The sequence below is a fragment of the Diadema antillarum genome, unplaced genomic scaffold (genome assembly GCF_040938485.1).
Source record: "Diadema antillarum isolate AM-2024a unplaced genomic scaffold, OU_Dant_1.0 seq00001648_RagTag, whole genome shotgun sequence".
NCBI lineage: Eukaryota > Metazoa > Echinodermata > Echinoidea > Diadematoida > Diadematidae > Diadema > Diadema antillarum.
In genome coordinates this window covers 394,781-421,900 of record NW_027272349.1, presented here as the reverse complement: position 1 = coordinate 421,900, position 27,120 = coordinate 394,781, and the positions used below count along the sequence as shown (strand labels likewise).

The 27,120-nt window shown below is 36.3% G+C and overlaps 1 protein-coding gene across 1 annotated transcript; it reads left to right on the top strand.

The window, feature by feature from the left end:
• Positions 1-1,561: 1,561 nt before the first annotated feature.
• On the top strand, positions 1,562-23,867 carry LOC139711347 (dnaJ homolog subfamily C member 10-like). The gene is made up of 8 exons (XM_071623246.1): positions 1,562-1,764; positions 3,048-3,242; positions 5,687-5,825; positions 7,462-7,524; positions 8,298-8,396; positions 11,127-11,252; positions 12,360-12,396; positions 22,316-23,867. The coding sequence occupies exons 1-8, from the start codon at positions 1,602-1,604 to the stop codon at positions 22,448-22,450; spliced, it is 957 nt and encodes a 318-aa protein (XP_071479347.1). The 5' UTR covers positions 1,562-1,601; the 3' UTR covers positions 22,451-23,867.
• The last annotated feature ends 3,253 nt before the right edge of the window (positions 23,868-27,120 follow it).

Here is a 27,120-nt window from a genome sequence, read left to right as displayed (position 1 = left end):
ATCCATTGTGCTTGTGTCCACGATGGCGCGTGTTGTATTTTCATTTTTTCCCTTTTTTTCTTCCCGGCTTTTTCCTTTTTTTTTTCTTTTTATTTATTTATCTATTTATTTATTCATGTTTTCTTTAAAAGCAGGGTTGTCCCGTTCAGAGCCCCAATGGCCTGCTTTGCAAGGGAGCCCTGCATCAAATACAAAGGTTACAAAATCAAAATTTTCCTTCCTAAGTTGATTTCATGTCAGTTGACATTGGTTTCTTTGATTTTGTTTCATATAATGTTTGTAGTTTCATTAAGTCATTGTTCTCTTATGTGTTTTCCGAGGGTTCCACACCCTACAAGCTTTGCTTTTTAGTGGGACCCTCCATTTCCATTCCAATCCTTGTATTATGTATATGTATGTACCTTAGAAAATTAATTTATGTTGTTACTCGTAATCACATGTACGTTTTTGAAATTATCACAAATATTATGTTCTGTTAATGTATTGTATATGATTTTCCCTGTTTATTTAATGGAAATAAAAAATGAAGCTGAAGTTGAGAGACCACAGATGTAGGCAGGCCTGTAACTATAGTGACGTGTCGCTTGTACGTAATATAACTATTTTACGAGTAAGTCGTTTCACGTATTTTATGACACACGGGCGGATCCGGGAATTCCGTCAAGGGGAGGCGCCTCTACAAAATTGAAGAGGGCGCCAGAGCCCGCCCGCCCCCCCCCCCATTTTTGCTTTTCATATCGAATTTCTTTTGTTTCAACAAAAAAGTCGCCCGCCGTGTGCCCCCCTATGGATCCGCCACTGTGACACTCATTTTCTGTCAAGAAAATGCAAATGAGTCTTTTCACCATGCAGATGACAGTAAGACTGTAATGATGATGATAATGACTCAGATGATGATGACAATGATGGGGTCAGTGGATGGGGTGGATATTCATGACCTAGTCCCAGTGAGACCATGAAAAATAATTATGTTACATAATTATATCTTTCAATACGCTGATAAACCACTTGACTTCACCTACACAGACAAAGTTAGTGGGACATTTTTTTCTTTTTTTTTTCCTTTTTTTTTAATTGCATGTCTAACCAGTGGCGGATCCAGAGGAAGAGCAACCGGCACACGTCCCCCCCCCCCTTTATTTTTCCTTAAAAACAAAAGAAATAAAAAGAAAACAATGAAATGAAACCCGGAAGTGGCACCACAAATATTAGTTGCGCCCCCCTCCCCCTCCCCCCTCCCCCCCCCCCCCCCCCCCCCCCCTTTACAGAATTCCTTGATCCGCCCCTGGTCGAGTTGACTCCTTTACTAGGTTAAAAATCTCTGGTCCACTCAAGTTAACTGGTACATGTATATCACCATTCTGTGAAACTGGTACAGAATGCACGGTGTAGTTTCATTATGAACAAAAACACAAGTTTCAGCCACCTCCCTGGTACTACCTAGTAAATCCAAGTTTATGTACAAAACTTACCGCACGTACGCTGCGACGAGCACACATTCAGCACCCATGTATACACACACACACACACACACGTACACAATAAACGTACACGTGTGTAACACCATTTTGCGTCGAGTCGGGAGAACGGAAGAATGCAAAATGTCAGCCCGCTGTTGTATAGTTTTGTGTTTTCTCTTTGCAGTTTTCACCCATGTTGCTCACATGCAAGAGGATGAAGAAGAGAACCACGCCCCAAAATACCTGACAAAGGATGAGTACTCAAGGCTCATTGAGTCAGATCAGCGCTTCCTCGTGAATTTTGGTGAGTAGTTTAATGTCGCCTTAGCAGCTACGAAAAGTAGCAGACGCCATTTAGTATGCTAGGGACTGTTCGTGGCAAGCAAGCGCCCAACATCCCTGGCTGCTACAAAAACAATGTAGGCCCTACATGTACCGGTATATTTTATACCCGGGCTGCGCTAGCATGCAGGCCATTGTATGTAGACGCAGACGTTCGCACAACCATAAATGTTGTTTACATAAATACCCCATAAAATTTGATGAAGTGTAGATCTATGTGATGTGTAAGACGATTCCGCTGTACTGAAATCCTACATAACAACACGCTTTTTCATGCTCCTATTATATTTAATTACCGGTATAATGTTGGTAGTTTGGCATGGATAATATAGACCTATGTTATGTTCAGGACAGTATTCAAAATTGTGATTTAGTTTTATAAAGACTCGTTCACTAAATTTAACTTAAGTATTGAATGAGTAGTGTGGAATAAATCATTTAACATGGCTGGAGAGTCAAGTTCAGTGATGACTGATGTCCAATTCAACCAATGATTGTACTGATAAACTTGATCTTGATCTTGATGGTGTACGGTACGTTGATCAGCCCTGGTAGAGCAACACTCAACGGTTTCTTGCAGCATAACAAATTAGAAACTATGTCATAGTTTGGCTTCTTCTTGTAGATTTTTGTTTTGTTTGCTTGGTCATGTGTGTTTGGTTTTCTTTTGGGGGGGGGGAGGGGAATGAGGCGGATGAGGGATTATTCACATGTTAAGCCCTCTAGAAGCTTGGTAACTCAACAAAAGAATAGACAACACTGAAAGAATGAAAAAAAAGTGCATAACTGTAAGTTAGTGCTGAAGGAATGCACAGTATTGAAGGTCACATTTCATTTAATAAGACATCAGTAAAATTAGGTCAGTCATTGATTCAAAGGTCTTTGTGTAAAATCTTGTATAATTTGATTTTTTTCTAAGGGTAACGTAACACGTACTATTAGGAAATTTGTCTTGCATGATGTTTGGTAGATTGGGATCTAGAGCTTTGACAACTAGATAATGTAATGTGTCATAGCTTCTGATATATCCTTCATTTTTAATCAATGACATTTGACCTTAACAACAACAACAACAATAACAACAACAACAACAACAACAACCAAAAACCAATGCCTTGTAATTCAATTAACTGAATGGGAAAGTTAGATTCACAGGAAAAGCAAACAGCGTCAGATAGCAATAATGAACACATGACACTTCGATTTTGTTCATCTATGTTTGTGTGTTTGTTTGTTTCTGTGCAGTCAGTCCAGGGTGTGTCAAGTGCAGTGAGTTTGCACCAGAGTATGAAGAAGTGGCAAAATACTTTGCCACGGAGAAGGCCGACATGGACATCGAAACTTACATTGAGGGGGACCTGATGACCATCCGAAAACAGGGTCTTAGACGACTACCATCTGTCTACTATGTCCGTGATCACACACCTATACTCTACATAGGTGAGTACCAAAATTAACTGACAGTTCTACCAGGCTTTTTGGAATCATTGAGAGTTTATTTCCCCTTCAGTGATACAGTGTACCCCAATTTGTTTTTGCACTACTCTTGTGAGAGACTAGCAACCAGAAGATTAAAAGATAGTGCCCTTTTATCAACTGATTGCTTTTCTGACAACCACATAGATTCACATCCCATTGCTTTGCAATATGCTTTCTTGCATTGTACATGAGCAATGCCAATATCATTAAAGGATGATGTAGACACGATGTTCCTGTTGTATCTTGCAGCTTTTGTGAGTGCTTTTGAATGTGAAATGGCTGTTACCCGAACCCATCAAATCCAGGGGATATTTGCTGCAGAAATTATTGCCTTGTCAGCATTCAATTTGCTAAATAAAATCACTTTACTGCAAATGTTTTTTCTGTATTGGAGAAAGATTAAATGTAAATGATAGAAATAATCAAATATGCACAAGTATGAAAAAAAAATTACAGAAAGAATTGTCCATTTTAGGGCGACACAGAAAATGTGATACTTTTAGAATATGTTGCAATTTAAGAATGATGGATTTAGTGATCAAAGAGGATTTCAATGATTCTTCAACAGAAACTATGCATGACCAACAAAGATATCAAAGAAAAGAATATGTTTGATATATACCTTAATTGCAAATTATACAATTAATGGTGAAAATTATTGATACTTGAACAAATGACGTTTCTGTGGCTTGAGGGATATATGGGTGAAGATCCAAGAAAAGAAAGTCTGGCAATGGTTTATGGTATACTGAAACAATGCCTATCAGCTGTGTTACAGGGTCTTTTGTGAAATGAATAGCAACTTTTAAAATACGATTCTATGATTTTGATAGCATGTAAATATTTGTGTACCGATCAGATTACTAGTTGGGGTGGGGGAGGAGACTGCGGAAAATTAGTGTCATTCTCTAGACTTTACAAAGTGTTTCACTTGGGGAGTAGTTCCTAATTGATTGTTTTCCAAGCCTGTGTGGTGCACAGTTTGTGTAATTTCCCACCAATGCGCTATAGCTTGCCCTTTGAATACTGAGTAGTTTATCATACAGAATGCCAAATATTGACCTTAGATCAAGGAGGCAGTCACAGGGCAAACAAGAGTAATATGAGAAAGTGGTGAGCAAACAGCAGAGCCAATCCTTTCTGTAATAATTTGAGACTGTGCAGGTTTCAGTAGAATTAGAGTAGTATGTATTAGCCACTCTTTGTTCCTCTTGAAGCATAGTAAAATGTCATATCAAAGTCTAAATAACAAAGCTCTGCTGGAAGGGCAAAAACAAGCAAGAAATTTAGAGTAAACCATTTTTTAAAAATTGAATTCGAATTTGTTGAAAGTATGAAATATCCCACCAAGTTTCACAAATGCATTTAGTATAAGCTAAGAAGAAAAGAAGGTTGAGCAAGAGAAAGATTGGAAAAAATAAGATAAAAAGAAAGCAGCGTAGATTAGATGGACAGTTTAGATGCATCATGGAAAATCTGCAATCAAACATAACATTTATATTTCAGTAGATCATCAGCTGAGAGGGTTAAAGTGAAATCATCAGTGGGATTATACAAGTGAGAAAAAAATATATAATGGTGTATTTCATAACTGAACCAGTATTCTATGTGTGCAGCTGTTGTGTTCAGTGACGATTACCCTAAACATCTGTTCAAAGCAAGCACATCAGGGGATGGTACTGGGCTTTGTTGGATGCTGTCACACATGGTAGTCTGAAGGTCACAGGGTGGGGTGGGATGGGATGGGGGCTTAGCAAAGAGAGATAGAGAGGGAAAGAGATAGAAGGGGAGAGAGGGGGAGAGACAGAGAGGGAGAGGGAGAGAGAGTTGGCAGAGTACCACGGTGTCATTTGTTTGGTCCACATGTCTCTCTCTCATTGGTCTTTTCCATGATTGTCAACCTAAACTCTACGTGTCTCAATTATGAGGTGATAGCAAAGAATGAGTGATATTGAATGAATGAATCATAGTATGAATGTGAATTGAATACGTTATAAGGCAATGTAGATTTGGAATAGAGAAATCAGTTGTTGCATTTCTTGTGTCTGATGTACATTTGTTGTTGTTGTTTTTTTCAAGTGTCATGTGCACTTCCTTTCCTAGTGTGATGTGTACTTCCTTTCCTAGATTGCTCCAACTTGTATCAAGAACTTCTAATTTGGCCTCATACTTTGATTGTCACTGTGGAATTAGTGCCAAGATGATGAAATGTTCCATTTATTCCCCCCCCCCCAAAAAAAATAATAATAATGATAATAATAACAAACCCTATTTTGTATTTAAAATGGAAAGATAAGATCGATAAGATATAAGATGAGATAAGATAAGAACGAAGCCATATATATATATGATCGATCATATCTGACATACAGTATATATCTTTCCTAAATCCATTTCCTTGAAAGGTGACATGAATGCTCAGGCCATCATAAACTGGGTGGAAGTGACAGGAAAGAGGATCCATGTGACACTGACCGATGAGACCTTTGAGCACCTTACTCAGGCTGCCACTGGGGCTACCACGGGTCCGTGGCTGGTGTTGTTGTGAGTTGCTGCCACACAACTTTCATTTGGCAAGGTGGTGAGGTGGGGGAGGGGGTAAAAGATACTGAATTGAATAGATCATTTTTTAAAGATATTATTTTTAGATATTATTTTTAGATATTCTTTCCTAAACATCTATATTTATGAATTCAGTGAATGCACAAATTTAGTGATTCACTGACTTGAATTGAGGTAAGTCAGACCATCCTTTTACATGATATGAATTTCTCAAAATTGTTATGGTTAAATCCATGTACTGCCCCCCTTGATTTGGACTCTGTAGAAATTTGCGATGTCACAGTAGTAGAGCCATTAAAGGAAAGTACGGAAGAAACTTCACTTAAAATCAATATATATTGACATTGAAAGAGAGTTTGACCTAGCTCATTTTCATTGCATGGAGAAGAATATTTGCCATGATGTATTATGCCAACTTAAGTATAATGATAATGTGCCATTTTCCTTAAAAGCTGAAGTTTTGTGAAATTCAGTTTATAATTTCTTTTTAAATTCATTTGATGGTTGTGTCTTTAAGCAAATCATCCAGCAATTTATCATGTTCTGGTTTTCTGAATTGTTTCCAGTAATATTGATTTAATGGACATCTATGAGCAGGCAACTTGGAAGTTCATTATCAAAGGTCATTCTTACTAGGAATGATAACACACTGTAATATTAACTCTTTTGTCAATAAATCAAACCATTCCTCAATGACGAGGAAGAATACAATGTCATTTTACAATGGGAACTGAACTGCAGAAAGTTAACTGTAGAAAGTTAAAATTCACAAAGATTCAATGGCGTCTGACTGGGTCATGTGATTACTTTCAAAATCAAAGATCTTTATGGGTGAGTTTTTGTCCCACTATTGACCGATTCTGTGACGCGCTATGTGTATTTTTGGCACTGGGCGCAGCCATAGTGGGTGTCTCAGCCGACCCCCCCTTCCCACTCCCCACCCCTCTCCCTACATTAGCACGTGCGCAGAATGAAAAACTGCTTTAGCCAATGGGCGTCTCGTACTGAGTGCGCGAATGCTTGCTTAGTTACAAGTGCGTGATAAACATGTTGCCCGGGGTGGGGGAGAGCAGGGGGGGTCGGCTGAGACACCCACTATGGCTGCGCCCAGTGCCATGAAATGTCTGCTGCCCTCAACGAACCTGAATCGGTCAATAGCTATGAATGTGACTAAAACCTTATTTGATTGCTATTAGAGTTAGAATACTGTGTAATAGATTATTATTTTTTATTTGTCATAGATTGGGTGCTATTTTCCAAAACAAACAAACAAACAAACAAATAAAAACACAAAACACCCAAACATTCAATGTCATTATGCTTGTTTCCATAACTGCATCAAAATCGATTTGTAATTTTACAATTCCTTAATGATATTTGGTTTGGTCTTCCCTCCTTTTTGCAATATATTAAGCATTATTCTTATTTTTCCTGCTCACTCAACAGTTACATTACATAAGATGTCATTTGTGATATGTTTCTGTAGTCTTGACAGTCAAGAACCCTTGTAAGTGATAGATGTTTGTGCTACACAAATATGTTCTTATTTGTTATTATCATTACCATTATTGTCATTATTATTATCATCTCTCAATTTTCCCCCTACTTTTTATTTCAGCTGTGATGTATCAATCCAAGATTGTTCGACTCTCCTCCCTATGTGGGAGCATATAGCATACAGGTAGGTTGATTCTTGGTAGACACTATATGGATGGGTGGAGCCACTTCAGGTCACTGTTAGGGAGCAGTGTGGTTTGTGGACAAGGTTCTGGAGTTAAACAGAGGAGATTCAGGATTCAGATCCAAAGACAATATGTCATACCTGCTACATCCCACATGACCAAAATGTATGTATAAATCTAAATGGGCACTTGGCAGTGTTGGGGTATAGGTGATTTCAGGGTGTCTTTGGACAGCTGCAGTAACATTGAGGAGGCTAGCCTTGATAGTTAAAGTAATAACTTACAAATTATCATTATTATCAACAAACCAGTAATGTGAAATATATGCTGCATACTCATTGAAATTGGAACATGGTTTATGGTGGAGCTCTTTGTATATCTCTAAAGGACTAGGATTCCAGATGACTCACAGTGGTTGATACTGAGACGACCCTCTGTAGGTAGTTTCAGAATCTGATCAGATCTGATTTCCATTTCCTAATATGCTCTCGGTTTACACTGAGCTGGAAGGCTGCTTGGAGTCAGCTCCATGAGGCTTCAGAACCTGACTTTTGCTTGATGTAAGCGGGTAGTTTGATGTGTTAATCTTTATTTCAGTGCAGTGCTTATCCCTCTTGAGTCTCATGCATGTGTCTCAGATTAGTCACAGGTCCACAAATGCACACACACACTCACACACACAAGAAAAGAATTTTTTTCTGAAGATAGATGCATGTGATAAAAACTCTCTTCCATATTTTCTTCCATTTTGTATGTTGACATCCCTTTAAAGACTGCATTCTGTCATCAACGTTGCCCTCGTGGATGTGGCAATCAGCCCTCGGCTGGTCAAACGCTTCAAGCTCCCAGAAAGCACCCCTTCTGTTCATCTGTAAGTACTCTCCCTGCACCCGCACTATGTGCATCTTACTCAAATGCTGGCCAGAGGAATTGTGCCAGGCGGCATCATGCCATTTTGTATATTTCCATGTCTCAGATTTAAAAAAATAATAATAATAATAATAATAACAATATTGATGATAATAATAATAATGATAATTGATATGATTTATAATTTGCCAAATGCAGTCTCTGGAGTGTGCAAATAGAATATAGAAAGAGAAAGTTATTAGCAGTATAGAAAATACCAAAAAACATGAACATAGATAATAAAAATCTAGACATGAAACAAGTGGGTTTTTAGACCACTTTTGAAGGAGTCTTGTATGTGTTCATAGTGCGATCCTTGACATTTTTAGCAGTGATGATAATGCATATGTATAATACGTAATTAAATGTGTCATATTTATATCCCATCAAACTTTGCCAAAGATATTACCATCCGTGATGAAATCTTCTGTGAACAGATAACCATAACCCATCACAACAAGAAGCTACATCACTTAGAGTGAGCCATATTAGAAGTGCTTGATATGGATGTTGACATGCTTTCAATAATTTGAACCAAATGTACTCTATGGAAAATAAATTTGTCATCTTATTCTCACTTACCAAAATCAAGTATATGTGGTGATAGACAACATTTTATGACCACGCCCCCCCCCCCAATGCACATGATGGACACATTTCAGGGAGGAGGGTCTTTTTGAGAGCAAGTTTATCATAGATTATTGAGCTAGTTTGTTCCATAAAATTATGTAGAGCACATGATGATGAAATGGTTTGAACAATATTTGTGGTATGAACCAAATCCATCACATTTTCATTAGACTTTTGATTTTATGCAAACATTAAACTTTGTCAAATTCTTATTACCCACGCCGATGAAAATCGGCAGGGGGTTATGTAAAGGGTTCCGTATGTTTGTTTGTTTGTTTGTTTGTTTGTTTGTTTGTTTTTTTGTTTGTTTGTTTGTTTGTTTGTTTGTTTGTATGTTTGTTTGTTTGTTTGTTTGTTTGTTTGTTTGTGTACAAGATAACAAGAGAACGGGTAAACGGATTTGCACGAAATGTTCAGGGAATGTTTGGATATTGACAGGAAAGAATCGATTAGATTTTGGTGATAATCGGTTGACCCTTGCAAATTCTGTGTGACCTTGAAGTTTTGACCCCATGGTATAGTGACCATTCCGAAAATTTCCCGTTTCTCACTTTGCGATTTTCCGCTACCATACGAAGACATAAACTCCCCAACGATCCGACTTCGCTGCTCAAATGTTCGTAAGAATTCCGAAATTTACGTTTAGGCCTATTTGAGGGACTATGTCCTTCTAGATTTATGAAAGTTCGTTCTCCGTCATCACAAACTGGCCCGTATTTTGATGATTTTTCAAATTAACATTGATTGTTTTTTTCGTTGGAGGAGCATTTTGCTCGGTCGCAGTCACACTGCACGATATGCGCGCTCAATGTCAATGCGTGTGCAAGGCCGCTGAAAATGCATCGCGCTCTACACTGTTGGTGCAAAATTGCACCGGGGACGTTGCGGCGCTCGTTGGTGGCCGAATACTGGTGCAGTAGACATTTGCATTCAACCCTTGCATTGAATAATTCCCGTAGACACTAATCATAGGGGTAATTGCCTAGGGGGTACGTAAATTTTGTTTTTCTTTTTTGCTTTTGTGGATACCATCAAAGATCGTACACTCATACGACCTTTGATATTTGATGATTTTTCAAATTAACATTGATTGTTTTTTTCGTTGGAGGAGCATTTTGCTCGGTCGCAGTCACACTGCACGATCGATATGCGTGCTCAATGTCAATGCGTGTGCAAGGCCGCTGAAAATGCATCGCGCTCTACACTGTTGGTGCAAAATTGCACCGGGGACGTTGCGGCGCTCGTTGGTGGCCGAATACTGGTGCAGTAGACATTTGCATTCAACCCTTGCATTGAATAATTCCCGTAGACACTAATCATAGGGGTAATTGCCTAGGGGGTACGTAAATTTTGTTTTTCTTTTTTGCTTTTGTGGATACCATCAAAGATCGTACACTCATACGACCTTTGATATCATCACACTCTCGGCTTGCTATAATCAAAATATCCCGCAAGAAAACGGCGTATTTCTCGATTTTTAGCGCCTTTTCCGCGACCCGTCGCGTAGACAATACTCTTAAAACTGGACTTAATTCGCGCGCGCTTGGAAAAGTTCCGATTCTGCACTTTTGACGGTGGAATTTGGGATTTTCGATGGATTTTTGGAGGAGACTTAAGGACTTTCCTGTACGTGAATGAGTGTTAATACCGTATGTGTAATGATGTGATTTGCGTGTGATGTGACTGTAGAACCAAAGATCGTACACTTCAGTGTACGATCTTTGGTAGAACTCACTGGCTGGTGATAAAGCACACTGGCAATTAAGTGGCCGAATTCTGGTAGATGACCGAATGCACATTATGTTTACCCCGACTTTGTACTTAGGCGTGGGTCTGCCGCCTTTGACGGCCCCTCTCTAGTTCTAATTGGTTTGGATGTTGTTGTTATTATTCTCCTCCTTGATGACTTCTTGAATGCTATTCCATTGTGTGCGTTAAAGATAATAATCTTGCTTTGATCTAGCTTTCTTATCATCATAATAAGAGACAGATCAAGACAAAACCTAATGAAGAACTGGGAAATAAATGTGTATTTTTCCTCTCTTTTTTTTCGGCGTGTCAGGTTCCAGCATGGAAAACGCTATGAATACAACTTACATCTGCGGGATGATGCTGCCATTGTGACATTTGCATACAATGGATACAAAAATGCACGTGCAGTTGATGTGGAGAAGGAACCCACTCCATTGTAAGTGCAGGCTAGAACAACTCAAATTACGTGTTCATTATAATTTTGAGTGCCCTTTATATGTGCAGATTTGTCAACTGTCAAAGATTTGCTATTATTATGCAAGTAATTGTTGGATGTAGTCTGTGAGGTGTAAGTCTTAAATGAGAGTTAAATCAACTTTAGTAGATTTAACTCTCCCGTTGGCATCACTGACTTGATTGTGTAATGTCAATGACAATTTGAGGCAGGGGTGCAGAGAAGATTTAATGGGGTTTATCTCATTTCATCTGTGATTCCCTTAAAGGTCCTGTTTACCTTCGGGAACAGTGATTTAAAAACTTTCAAGATATGACATGTGATGCATATGTGTAGGTCTGTTGTACCACAAAACATCCTATCATATAAAATTTTTTCAATAATGCCCAAAATATAAGGAGATATCTGTATTTTTCTCAATAAACGGTAACTGTAGATGGTTTAATCTGGAAACATTTTAATTATAACTATTGTTCACATTTTGTATATTTAACAATATTTAACATAGATTTTATCGATTCAAATTTTTACAGTGGTTGTTTCTATCCCTAACTCACATTGTAGAACTATTTTAAAGCACTAATGCTGGATTTTTGTTTCATCTGCAAATGGTAAATTATGCCTTTAAGTTAATGCATTTAGAGCTACACCTGTATTCTATTCTGTTAAGTATTATACTACGGGTATGTTCTTTGTAGGTTCAGTGCATTTTGCATTGAAAATGCAGAGATTTGGAGAAGTTGAGAGAACATTGATATCCCCACGAAGATATCTTTATCAATGTTATTTCTTTATAATATTATTTACTGCGTGGGATTGAATTATTTGATAACTGATCATAAAAGTAAATTTCTCCTGAATGTCATTTGTTTGTGCAATCAGCATCTGAATAACTTGAATGTAATTTTACAACTATCATCATAAGTTATGTTTCTTTTTGCAAATTATAATAATGCAGCATGCATATAGTATGAAGAAGTGATTCACATTCCAGTAGATGATAAGAATACCTAATTAATGGTGAAGTGTTTATTCAGCAGCTGAAGCCTTATTGCCTTGTTACCATTTTGGATATCTTTTCCCTTGCAGTGATACGCTGACTGAGAATATAGCAGATCAGCTAAAGGTAAGCAAAGATGGTTAAAAACATTGTCCAGTATATCTTTACATGATACATTGGCAGAGAATAGAACAGATCAGCGAAGTGGTTAAAACATTTTGAAAGAACATTGTATATCTTATATAATACATTGGCAGGGAATATAACATCAGCAAAGATTTTTTTTTTTTTTTTTTTTTTTTTCCCCTCACTGGGATATTTATTATTCTCTTTCATCTATACACATATTACAACATATTTCAAATAACATCATGCTTTTTTTTTCGAATTCAATACAATATACATCAAGAAAAAAGGTGTCTAAAATGACACCATTTTTTCTGAAACACTTGCAACTTATGATTATTTCTTGCGATAAATTTCTCTCTATCGTAATATTCCCTTATACTATATTTACATAAATCAAAACGAGGTATTATTTTTCTTATTTTACAAACATAAATTTCATATCTCACAAGCATGGTAATACAATTCAATGCCGAATTGTTAATACCCCCAAAACCAAATAATTTATTTTCCGTCGTAAATGTTATTTCTAACCCCGTGTTAATATTAATCCATTCTCTTACTTCAACCCACAATCTATCAACATATTGACACTCACTAAAAAAATGTATTAAAGTCTCAACATTCACATTACAGAATGAACATTCACTTCTTTCAACCAATCCAATTCTATTCAACATCTTATTTGTATATAAAATTCTATGAACTATTTTAAACTGAAACCATCGTAAACTAACATCTTCCGTGCTCTTAAACGGGGCCAACGAAAAAGATTGCCATTTCTTTTCTTCAAGTTGTATCAATTGTCGCCATCTTAAAAATCCTTTACATTGATATACATTATTTCTATTCTTTAACAAAACAGCATAAATATGTGAACATCCTTTAGAATGTTTTATAACCAACTGTAAAATATCAGGTATAATTGGTTGACAAAACTTTTCCATATTATTCATACTTCTATCACAACCTGCTTTTTTAACCGCATGACATATTCCAAAATAATCTAAAAAATTAACGTCAACATCATATTTCCTCTTAAAGGCAGTAAATGATAATACATTTCCTTCTTCATCTAACAAATCATTAACAAAACGAATTCCTTTTTGATACCACTTTCGTTTAAAAACCGACGCATTTCCTATAGTAATCTTATTATTTTTCCACAAAGGTTGACACTGAAAATTATTACAATAAACCGAAAGTAATTCGCCGTAAGCTGTGAATACTTCTTTCCAAAAGGGATTACACGTATGTGAGGCTTGTTCAAAGAAAAAATCATTTCCGAGACTCATGTCTAACTGATGGGTACGGGGTAAAAATATACTCAATAATTTTTCTGACCATTTATCCGTTGTAAATAACAATCGCCTAATCCATGATATTTTCAGTGCTGTAACCTGTGTGTAAATATTTATCATTTTCACTCCACCTTGTGCGTATGTCTGAGACATTTGAATTCTGTTTATTTTATCCGGCTTCCTTTCCCATATAAAACTATAAAACATATCATTTATCTCATTCAAAAAATTACCTTTAGGACTTGGCAAAGACAAAAACAAATAATTCAATTTTGATAACAACAATGACTTAATAACTACAATTCTACCAAGCACTGTTAAAGAGCGTTTACGCCAAGAGTTCATTTGTTTCCTAATCACTTCCATTTTGTCATAATAATTATACTGAACAGTTCTCTCTAAATCAACAAAAAAATGTATACCCAGATACTTAAAACCTCCTTCATACACCCAATGAAAATTCCTTTCAGGCAACATTCTATCTTCTTTATTCTTACATTTCCCTATCCATATTACTTTTGTTTTATTTTCATTGATTTTTAAACCAGATATATTTGCAAATCTATCTACAATATTCATTGCTATAAATAAATCCTTCTCTGTACCATTTAATGTCAACAGTGTATCATCCGCATATTGAACTATTCTATGAAACATATTATCTATTTTTATCCCTTCAAATGAATTAGGTCCAGAAATCATCAAATTTAATATTTCACTGCACAACAAAAATATATATGGAGAAAGAGGGTCGCCTTGCCTGCAACCTCTTTCTATCTTAAATCTCTCAGTAAAAAAACCATTAATCTGAGCAGACGAAAAAGCATCAGCATATAAAATATTTATCCAAGAAATTATTGAGGGACCGAAATTGAAAAATAACATCACTTTTGTTATAAACTCATGAGAGATTGAATCGAAAGCTTTTTCAAAATCAATCAATAATAATAATGCTGGAATATCTTTGACATCTGTATACAAAATCAAATCATATAAACGGCGAATATTCTCTCCAATAAATCTACCTGATAAAAACCCTTTCTGGTTTTCACTTATCACAAAAGACAAAACCTTCTTAATTCGATTCGCAATACATCCCGATGCTAATTTATAAACTACATTCAACAAAGAAATTGGTCGCCAATTTTTCAAATAATACTTATCTTTATCTTCTTTAGGAATCAAAGTTAAAACACCCAATTTTTGAGAAAAAGACATATTTTCCTCTGTATATGCATAATTCAATGATCTCAACACTAAAAACCTCAAATCTTCCCAAAATACTCTAAAAAATTCTACAGTAAATCCATCCATTCCAGGTGACTTATTATTTTTCATATTTTTCAACATTTGATCCAATTCTTCTATTTGCAAAGGGCCTTCTAAAGACAATCTAAGTGCTTCGTTTAACCTTGGAATATCTTGACCTTCTAAAATTTCTTGTAAATCCATATCTTCAATATTTTGCTTCTTATATAATAAACTATAAAAATTTGCTACTTCCTCTAATATTTCCTGTTGCTGATTTAATATCTTTCCATTTTTATCCACCAATTGTAAAATTTGCTTATCTATAACATTACTCTTTTCCAAATTCAAAAAATATGTTGAAGGCTTTTCACCAAATTCCATCCATTTAATTTTCGATCTAAAACATATACTATTCACTTTTTCCTGTCTAATTTTATCCAAACATTCTCTCTTTTCTTTTAATTCCTCTAAAATAAATTCTTCATCTTGTTGTATTAACAACAATCCTTCCAACTCAATTATATCTTTTTCTAATTGCTTTTCCTTATTCTTTTCCAATTTTTTCTTATAACTCATATAACTTATTGTTTCACCTCTTATCAACATTAATAATGTATCAAAAAATAATTGATCAGTAATAACAAATTGACAATCTCTACAATCATAAAAAATATCGTTTATCGCATAAAATTTAACTGTTTGTGTAATCAATTCTTTTATCTTTTCAATATACACATCATCTTTCAATAATGTATTATTAAATTTCCAATAACTCGGCCCCCTACAATATCCTAAATTCAAACTTAATGTAATCAAAGAATGATCCGTCCTAAAACCTGACATTATATCTACCTTATCAACCAATGTTAATGCTTTCTTAGATATCAAATAAAAATCTAATCTAGCTAATTTCAAAGGATTATTTTGACGCCATGTAAACTGTTTCTCTGTAGAATGTTGTATTCTCCACGGATCTACCAACTCCAAATCACATTTCATTTCATCCACTTTCTTCTTTGCTCTAGGGTTATTTAACCGTACATAATTATATGTGTCCAGATCAAAATTTTGTACCAAATTCCAATCTCCACAAAGTATAACTAACGAATTTTCTCTTTTAAATATAAGCTTCTGAATATTTTCATAAAACCCCGGGGAGTCTGTATTTGGCCCATAAATATTAACCAAAGAAAATGAATTTTCACATAACTTCATATCTAAAATCAACCAATTACCTTTATCATCTGTTTCATATCCTTTTATATCTATAGTGATATCTTCACGAAATAATATCGCTACGCCCCTTGAATTTGATGTGCCAAAACTAAAAAAACAATCACTGCCCCACTCTCTTCTTAAATTTTCTTCTTCTAAGGCATTGAAATGAGTATCCTGTAAACAACATATATGAAATTTACTCACTTTCAAAAAATCAAAAACCTCGTTCCTTTTTTTCCGATTGCCCAAACCACGACAATTCATCGAAATAATATCAATCTTATTCATATTTACAAAAGAATTCTAATATACCCAGTGAGCTTTTTCCAACGAACAACATACATAGAACAAAATGTGCCTCTCTGCTTGAAAGGCTGTACCAATACACAGTCTTACTACTACTTCTACTTCTACAACTACTAATAAAACTACTGCTACTAATGCTACTACACACTTCGCACAAGCATTAGCAACAACGAAGACAAACAAAACAAAAACAAAAAACAAGACAGTACATACAGGCTCTGCCGTTGCCCCCGCTTTCCCGCTTTTACATCACATTAAAAATCTCCAATTATCATTAACACTTATATCAGTCTAGTACTAATACATTTCCTTGTAAATAAATATACCAAAAAACATATCCTGTTAAAACTATTTCGTCATCTTGGAACAAATATCCCCCTCAAAATACAACCAAAAAAAAGCTACAGAACCATACAACACATTCATCTATATTGCATTCATCTTACTGTACTTACAAATAAATAACCTTGATGTTAATACTATATACCAATCAGAAACCTAAAATAAAATCAATGTTTAACATACCTTTTTATACAATTTTCGGTTTTCACGCACCAGAATCAACGATTCACAATACCTATATACAAACTTCGGTTTTCACACACCAAAATAATTTCAAGAACCGGTATTGAGAGAAAAATACACAACGAAAGTCATTTCCTCGGCGGCTGCGACCAAACCTGTCATACCCCATTCTCTACCGAGCAAAAAACAAAAAAACAAACAAACAAACAAACAAACAAAAAAAAAAACGTCACTGAAAACTTGAGAAACAATATGAAAGCCGACGTATAACTATATCTACCTAACTGGGTTAAGTGACAACTTAACGCCCTTATCATTCTCAACAGACAATATGTCGATACATTAACCACCATTGCCAAAAAATGAAAAGAAAGAAAAAAACTGTTCAAACACTATCCTAGAACATTACTTTTGTTCTACAGGTATTTCAGCGTAGCCACAAACCAGCCCGACAAGAAAAAGAAGAAAAAAAAGGAAACAATGGAAACCCACCAAATCAAGAAGCCTCACCAACGTCTGCAGCCGGCATGAACACACAAACGATTGAACCGACAATGTCATCATCCCACAGTTTCCTACCGACTGTGTACACAACTATAACATGTATAACAAATAATCTGTCTTTCTATTATTCAACTGTAGGACATGTTATTAAGGTTGAATAACTTCAAAATAATAATTAGTTGAATAATGGTGTCAGGATTTGGGGTTGGGACATAAATGCGTTTGAAAAAAAAACCCGAGCAATTTCACCATTCTGTGTGTGATCCATAAAGGACAAGGAGGGGGGGGGGGGATACAAGATCACCACTTGATACATACATTGCATACACGTAAACCGGTTGCCCAAACACAGTCTCCAGAGAATCAGCGGAATTTCATTCTCCCGACCCAGACAATTCCTCTACCTTCGCGCCAAGAAACCCCATCATCCTTACCTCTCCCCCAACAACGTGCAACCGCACTGAAATTCCCGCTTTATTACACTATCGGGATTGTATTCTGTCTATTATCCTCAGCGCCCGATTGGCCGCAGCCGATGTAGTAAAACCTGATTGGTCATTCGTGCAAATGGATATCTACACAGAAGATGCGTTCGACTGCTCATTGATTGGTAGCCTGTGAAGATCCACTTCCCATTGTGTTTTCATTTAAAAAGAAAAAAAAATCTACTCATAACCATCAATATTATATTATAATCAGTGTCAATATTCAATATGTTATTCTTACCTAATATACTTCCTCAAAACCTGACCAATAATATCAACCTCCCAATCTTTCTATTTCAGAATATTTATACGGACTCATTTTACACAAAATACACTGGTTCAGTGTTTTTAACACAGGTTCAATACTCTTATAACAGCTGTGCTAGTTTGTGAACGTCCCCTACCCATAAAAGGAGAACATTTATACCACTCTATTTGCATAATAACAAATACTATTCTTTACAGTTTATATACCATGGGGTAAAGGCCAAGCACCGTTCGGAAATGTAATTACCCGTCTTCGTGGCTACTGGACTATCTGTTTTCTTTCTTTTCGTCCCCAATACAACACAAAGACACACAAAAACAAAATCAGGCAGATAGAAATAAGACACCTTTGAATGTGATAAATGATTACAAAAATAAAAAGACATCATTCACCAGGTTTGAAAAACCTCCGTTACATTATACATCATTGGACTCGAGGCTTGTTAAATGTTTATCTTTACAAAAGTCGCCTTTGGCTTATCACACGAGATTTTATGCACTTAAAAACAGCGTGTTAACAAAACCTTCCTTTCTTCTGTTAGGCAACAACCCCAATTCTGTCCTATCAGAATATCTCGCCCCATCTTGTAAAGAACCACGAATACACTGGTTCAGTGTTTTTAACACAGGTTCAAACAGCTGTACTAGTTTGTGAACGTCCCCTATACCCATGGAAAGGAGAGCATATATAGCACTCTAATTTCCTGATAACGAATACTATACAATTCTTTACAGTTTATACAACAAGGGATAGAGGCCAAACACCGTTCGGAAATGTAATTACCCGCCTTCGTGGCTACTGGACTATCTGTTTTCTTTCTTTTCGTCCCCATTACGATACAAAAACACACAAATACAAAATCAGGCAGAAGATATAAGTCACCTTTGAATGTGATAGATGACTACAAAAACAAAAAGACATCATTCACCAGGTTTGGAAAACCTCCGTCACATTATACATCATTGGACTCGAGGCTTGTCAAGTGTTTATCTTTACAAAACTCGCCTTTGACTTATCATGCGCATTTTATTCACGTAAAAACAGCGTGTCCCTTTCTTCTGTTATGCAACAACCCCCCTTCTTTCTAATCAGAATCTCTCATCCCATCTTATAAATAACCATGAATACACTGGTTCAGTGTTTTTAACACAGGTTCAATACTCTTATAACAGCTGTGCTAGTTTGTGAACGTCCCCTATACCCATAGAAAGGAGAGCATATTTAGCACTCTATTTTCCTGATAACAAATACTATACAATTCTTTACAGTTTATATAACAAGGGATAGAGGCCAAGCACCGTTCGGAAATGTAATTACCCGCCTTCGTGGCTACTGGACTATCTGTTTTCTTTCTTTTCGTCCCCATTACGATACAAAAACACACAAATACAAAATCAGGCAGAAGATATAAGCCACCTTTGAATGTGATAGATGACTACAAAAACAAAAAGACATCATTCACCAGGTTTGGAAAACCTCCGTCACATTATACATCATTGGACTCGAGGCTTGTCAAGTGTTTATCTTTACAAAACTCGCCTTTGACTTATCATGCGCATTTTATTCACGTAAAAACAGCGTGTCCCTTTCTTCTGTTATGCAACAACCCCAATTCTTTCTAATCAGAATCTCTCATCCCATCTTATAAATAACCATGAATACACTGGTTCAGTGTTTTTAACACAGGTTCAATACTCTTATAACAGCTGTGCTAGTTTGTGAACGTCCCCTATACCCATAGAAAGGAGAGCATATTTAGCACTCTATTTTCCTGATAACAAATACTATACAATTCTGTACAGTATATAACAAGGGGAAGAGGCCAAGCACCGTTCGGAAATATAATTATCCGTCTTCGTGGCTACTGGACTATCCGTTTTCTTTCTTTTCGTCCCCAATACAACACAACAACAAACAAAAACAAAATCAGGCAGATAGAAATAAGCCACCTTTGAATGTGATAGATGATTACAAAAATAAAAAATAAATAAATCAGCAAAGATGGTTAAAAAAATTGTGATGCATATCTTTATATAGTACATTGGCAGAGAATATAACAGATCAGCAAAGTTGGTTAAAAACATTGTGAAGTACACGTGTATATCTTTGTATAGTACATTGGCAGAGAATATAACAGATCAGCAAAGGTGGTTAAAAACATTTTGAAGTATATCTTTATAATACTGAGTAGTACATTGGCAGAAAATATAACAGATCAGCAAAGTGGTTAAAACTTTTTGAAGCACATCTTGATATACTGTATTATCAATAATCAATTTCCTCTTCACATACTCCTCTCCTCTGCTTCTTATGTACAGGTTTATCTATCAACAACAAATGAAAACCCCACATGTGTTTGTTTTGCCTTTTAATTTCCCAAACATGTTTAGACTCAATCTACTGATGTATGCATATTGGATACACACGTGGGAAGGTGATTCAGGAACTACTAGTTAAATCAGGCCCCATCCATGCTCTTTTGGAGCTGGAGTTCATGTATTGTTACCCACGCCGATGAAAATCGGCAGGGGGTTATGTAAAGGGTTCCGTATGTTTGTTTGTTTGTTTGTTTGTTTGTTTGTTTGTTTTTTTTTGTTTTTTTGTTTGTTTGTTTGTTTGTTTGTTTGTTTGTGTACAAGATAACAAGAGAACGGGTAAACGGATTTGCACGAAATGTTCAGGGAATGTTTGGATAATGACAGGAAAGAATCGATTAGATTTTGGTGATAATCGGTTGACCCTTGCAAATTCTGTGTGACCTTGAAGTTTTGACCCCATGGTATAGTGACCATTCCGAAAATTTCCCGTTTCTCACTTTGCGATTTTCCGCTACCATACGAAGACATAAACTCCCCAACGATCCGACTTCGCTGCTCAAATGTTCGTAAGAATTCCGAAATTTACGTTTAGGCCTATTTGAGGGACTATGTCCTTCTAGATTTATGAAAGTTCGTTCTCCGTCATCACAAACTGGCCCGTATTTTGATGATTTTTCAAATTAACATTGATTGTTTTTTTCGTTGGAGGAGCATTTTGCTCGGTCGCAGTCACACTGCACGATATGCGTGCTCAATGTCAATGCGTGTGCAAGGCCGCTGAAAATGCATCGCGCTCTACACTGTTGGTGCAAAATTGCACCGGGGACGTTGCGGCGCTCGTTGGTGGCCGAATACTGGTGCAGTAGACATTTGCATTCAACCCTTGCATTGAATAATTCCCGTAGACACTAATCATAGGGGTAATTGCCTAGGGGGTACGTAAATTTTGTTTTTCTTTTTTGCTTTTGTGGATACCATCAAAGATCGTACACTCATACGACCTTTGATATCATCACACTCTCGGCATGCTATAATCAAAATATCCCGCAAGAAAACGGCGTATTTCTCGATTTTTAGCGCTTTTTCCGCGACCCGTCGCGTAGACAATACTCTTAAAACTGGACTTAATTCGCGCGCGCTTGGAAAAGTTCCGATTCTGCACTTTTGACGGTGGAATTTGGGATTTTCGATGGATTTTTGGAGGAGACTTAAGGACTTTCCTGTACGTGAATGAGTGTTAATACCGTATGTGTAATTATGTGATTTGCGTGTGATGTGACTGTAGAACCAAAGATCGTACACTTCAGTGTACGATCTTTGGTAGAACTCACTGGCTGGTGATAAAGCACACTGGCAATTAAGTGGCCGAATTCTGGTAGATGACCGAATGCACATTATGTTTACCCCGACTTTGTACTTAGGCGTGGGTCTGCCGCCTTTGACGGCCCCTCTCTAGTTTTTCTTGTACTCTCATGTTTATTTCAGTTTTATTGTAATTTTTGGTTGTTGTTTTTTTGAAGTGGATCCTAAATTGACACATTTCATCCAAGATATTTGCATGTCCGTTTTAAACATTAACGTCTTGCTTTGTAAATGGAGGGGAGAAGCCCATAAAATTGACACTTGCTCTAATGTAAATTAGCTTTAGCGTAATTTTATCTTGCTGTAAATCATACTGCTTCTGTGTCACAATCATACCTATATCTCATCTCTCTGTCTTTTATTATTCTTTCATCAATGTAGGAGGTCTTGCCTGAGGAGCACGGCTCGAAGATTTTACTCGCTGTTCCAGTTGTCATGCTTCTCCTCCTCGTCTTCTTCCTGTGCCGTGGACGAGCCAAGTCCGGACTATCAGGGAGAACGAAGAAGGGGGTGTGAGGGGAAAGGAGAATGCCTTGCAACGTAGACTTCAGATGTTTTCCATTTCAAGACACATTCCCCCTTTTTTTAATGCCATGTAGATTTGTTTTTCTTCATGCAATGACTAGATATCTCTTCATGAATTTATTTGAAAGGCTACAGAGATTTGAAGGTACATAGACAAGATGTAGAAAATGCACAGGAACTGGGTAAGTAAGACTTTTATCTTGTAATAAAATAGACGCTGTAGACACAATTGTGTTCAATTATAGATCCTAGCTACAATGTGTGTCTGAAGCATTGTGAAACAGAAGCTGGTACATGTATGTGACCAAGCTTTAAAAGCAGGAGCAGATGTTGAAGGATTTGAGTATGCTTCAATCAAGTTTTGTCACATGCTTAGAGGTCAACAAATTTTTACTTTAGTAATATAGACAATAGCAATGTATAGCTACTTACCAATATTCCCTGTAAGCTGTATTCTGCCAGTAGTAAGAATTAATGAACTTAATGCTTAGTATATTGCTGAACATCTTTCTGATTGTGTGTTTCGTTCCTGCAAACACATAACACTACTACATGAATAAATGCCATGGGAAGGATGATCATAATGCACCATGATCTTTAATTCATGTGTGATTACCGTATGTAGAAACAAGAATGGAAGGTGGTACGTTCCTGATTTTGAAATCTGAACATGCATGTATGCAGTATGTAGTTTGGTAGGTTACAGCATAGTGTAAATCAAATCATGTTATCATGGGGTTTGCCATAATTTAAATCTGTTTATGATTTCTTATCTTATGTAGTTTACTTGCTTTCATCATCTGTCTTCAATAGTTTTTGTGGGGATTTTTAAAAGTGAACTAAGTGTTATGTTTTTACTTTCTTCCAAAAATATTAACATCTAAATTTACTAATAAATGTATGGCTCTCATTGAGGATTTAAAACTGGACAAAATATAGAATTTAGTCTTATCTTATCATTTTTTTTTAATTCATATATTTCTGTAAAGTTCTTGTGTGTTGATTTTTTTTGTAATTGTCAGGAAATGTTTGTACATGTATGGGTACTGAAATGTTTCTGTATGTAATTGATGACAGAATATTAAGTTATGCACAAGAGTATGGTCTGCTATGAATAATAAGTGCCTTATTTATTGCCCATTTGGACTAAGATGAATCCTATTTATTCTAAAGTTCCATGTAATTCAAAATATTAATTAATATGTTGTCACTTTGATGTGCTGATAATATTTTGTTATACCTTGTATATCATATTAATATTCATGATACATATATTAGTTTATCATTCATGATATTCAGCTCAAATGTCACATGCTGCAGGATGTGAAACCTGTGGTGGAAAATGCAGTAGGAAAGAGGGCTTAAAGGGATAGTACAGCATTGGTGGAGATGAGGATTGGGCTTCTAATTTTTTGCGAGATACCAAGAAACCACTAACGAAATAGTACAGAGCGTACTTATACCATTCTGAGAGGAATTCAAAGTTAATCTGATGAAAATCGGTTTTGGAATGGCTGAGACAACTAAAAACAAAGTGAAACAAAGCGATCGTAGTAAAAGGTGGGTCCCAACTTTCATTAGGATCACTTTGTTTTGGATATCTTAGCCCATTCAAAACCAATTTTCATCACTTAAATGGTGAATTCCTGTGGGAATTAGGCCTACATGTTCTTTCATATGACATTATAGATTTCTCGTTATCTCTCCAAAAAAAGTTAGAAACGTGAAATTAGGTCTTAACCAAAACTGTACAATTCCTTTAAGAATGAATCTAGGGGTGTGATGATTGATACTGCCATTAATTGATGGAAGAAAATCCATCACATAGAATTAACCGAAACAAACAGTCGCACCTTAAAGGGTGTGTACAGTTCTGGTCGGGGTGAGGATTTAGCTTTTAGCGTTTTGCGAGATATTCAGAAACCACTCTATGAGATGTCAAAGAGCATGCAATTCTAAAGGGTATCAAAAGTTTATTTGATGAAAATCGGCTTTGAAATGTCTGAGATATCCAAAAACAAGGTGAAACAAAGAGATCCTAATAAAGGTAGGGCATGTTGCCTTTTATTATTATCACTTTTGGGGATATCTCAGCCATTTGAAAACCAATTTTCATCAAATAAACATTGAATCCTTCTTAAAATCACATGCTCTTTCATATTTCATAAGAGTTTCTCATTATCTCACTTAGGAATGTTCAAAACATGAATCCCCACCTCAACCACTACTGTACAGTCCCTTTAAAAGCCCAAAAGTGTGGGGATACCATGCAGTGCAGTGGTGGATCCAGAGGGGGGCACACCGGGCGCATGCCCCCTCTTTATTTGTTGTTAAAACAAAAGAAATAAAAAGACAAATGAGATGAAACCCGGAAGTAGCACCAGAAATATTGTTTGTGCCCCCCCCCCCCCCCCCCCCCCTTTATGGAATTCCTGGATCCACCCCTGGAGTGGGAAGCCTGGACCAGCTCTCATGTTTTCTTGAATTCCTGTACGTAATCTCTGTGAAAGTAAAAGCACAGCCAAAGAATCTTGACGGAAGTCAATCATCACCAATGAGCGTGCACTTCGATGCTTATATTCGCCGACTGTTGCAATTCATGGTTTTCGAATGAACCCAGGTGGGCAGAATACAATACGGCCACTCACAAATCTCCATGCTGCCGGGCCTTTAAAGTTGAGAAATGTTGACTTCTCCTCTTCTAGCTGTTCTCCATTACAGGTAGCCTAATGTGGGGTGATCATTTGTACTCCACTGTCTTCCCCGTCTTACTTCCTCTAAAAGTATTTGAAGTCATTTTCATGATGCGTGGCTTTAACACAAAGGTACGAATGTAATGGGTCTAGGCGACCAGATGGTTCGCAATAAAACACAACACATATGTTGATACATTCTGTGTATGGCACGGTTGATGATGGTGTAGTGTAGTCAGTATGTAACATGCCAGACCTACAAGAATGTATCATATTGCATTCTTTTCTTCTGCTGGTTGCCTATTGCCAATTTGGTATTACTAGTGTACACTCTAACAAATCAACAAACCTGGAGAACTCTGCAATACTGTCATGAGTGACCATGTCCCTATTTCTTTTTCCCATTCATTTCATGATCAGGATGAACTATATATACATGTATTGTGTAATCATGTTAAATGCTAATGAAGGTATGTCCTAGAAGGCTGAATATGCACCTGTTGTATCAAGCACAGTGGAAAAAAGTGTAATTATCATAAAAGATCGTATATAATACCGTCAGTGCTTTGTTTCAATGTGTTTTGATTGGCTAGTTGTTTGGTGTGCAGGTGTGTGACACAGTGGCGGATCCAGGCAGGGGTGCACTGGGCGCACTCCCCCTTTATTTTGTGTTAAAACAAAGGAAATAAAAAGAAAAAATGTGGGGGGGGGGGCCTCCCCCTTTAAATTTTGTATAGGCGTTCCCTCTATGGAATTCCTGGATCTGCCCCCATGACAGTATTGTTTCATACCACCCAATTTGATGTGGAAGAAGAAAGGAGTCTGTCCGTATGCATACATCTATCAAATTACAATTTATTATCAATCCATACAGCCTGACGACTATCCATGTATCTTATTTAAACATTGTATGTACACACATAACCAGTATGTAGTATATATGTACACATAGAGGGAGAGAGAGAGAGAGAGAGAGAGAGATAGTGACACACATGTAACTTTGTGTGTATGTCTGCTTCAGAAACTAACCCGTTTGGCCCTTTATTTCTTGAAACACACACTTGCCCGGCAGAATGGGGTGATTTAATGCCATTTAACATTGTTACATATCATATCATATATATTACATGTGTATGGTGTATATATATATATATATATATATATATGGGCAATTCCGCAGTTAGGTGGACACGACATGGATAAAAGAAATGTGCCTCTTTATCTTACTCTTTAATTTAGGTACCAACTAATGCCATGGATGTTCACCAATCATTAAGGTCTTTCAAATTCAGTACATTTTATTTTTCGTATTTATTGATTTCGCGAGATCTAAAACCATCATTTAAAATGTACATGTGGGACTGGGGATGCTGAAATTCACTTAACTCTAAATTACAGTGGGTTCCTTTGAAATCTTTTCCTCAAAGTTTTGCTAATGGGTAAAAGATGAATACATTTAAATACTCGAGAAGTCATGTGACATTTTGTCAATTACAAAAGGGTGAAATGACCTGCGGAATTACTCCGGACAAATGTAACGTTACTAACCGTAACGTTACTAACCATGCTTTTGGGGGTCTAGCTAAAAAATAATTGGTCGAACTGCTAAAAAAATTTGTGTGAACATTTGTCATGATGCAATAATCAAAATTAATGCAACATTTTGTTTGAAGTGACTTGAATTTTTGCACACTTTTTGTTACAAGACATTGATTTTTTTGTCATGTCCTTTTTTCGTAACGTTACTAACCTGCCCTTTAAGTTGCCATAGCAATTCTAATATTTCATGGATTGTATTCATTCTTTTCTGTATCATAAACCTGGGAAGAATGAACATGTTTTTTACATAATTTTGACTTGAAATGAATAAATGGTAATTTAGTAGTAAAAATAAATATCTGAATTTGTTCAAATGTAACGTTACTAACCGCGGAATTGCCCATATATATATATATATATATATATATA

What these genes read in the sequence shown, in the direction of transcription:
- LOC139711347 (XM_071623246.1), top strand. Translation starts at nt 1,602, where the DNA reads ATGTCAGCCCGCTGTTGTATAGTTTTGTGTTTTCTCTTTGCAGTTTTC. An exon ending in GGTCCGTGGCTGGTGTTGTT is followed by an intron (nt 5,826 to 7,461) that starts GTGAGTTGCTGC and finishes TTTTTATTTCAG; the next exon opens with CTGTGATGTATCAATCCAAG. An exon ending in TGGGAGCATATAGCATACAG is followed by an intron (nt 7,525 to 8,297) that starts GTAGGTTGATTC and finishes ATCCCTTTAAAG; the next exon opens with ACTGCATTCTGTCATCAACG.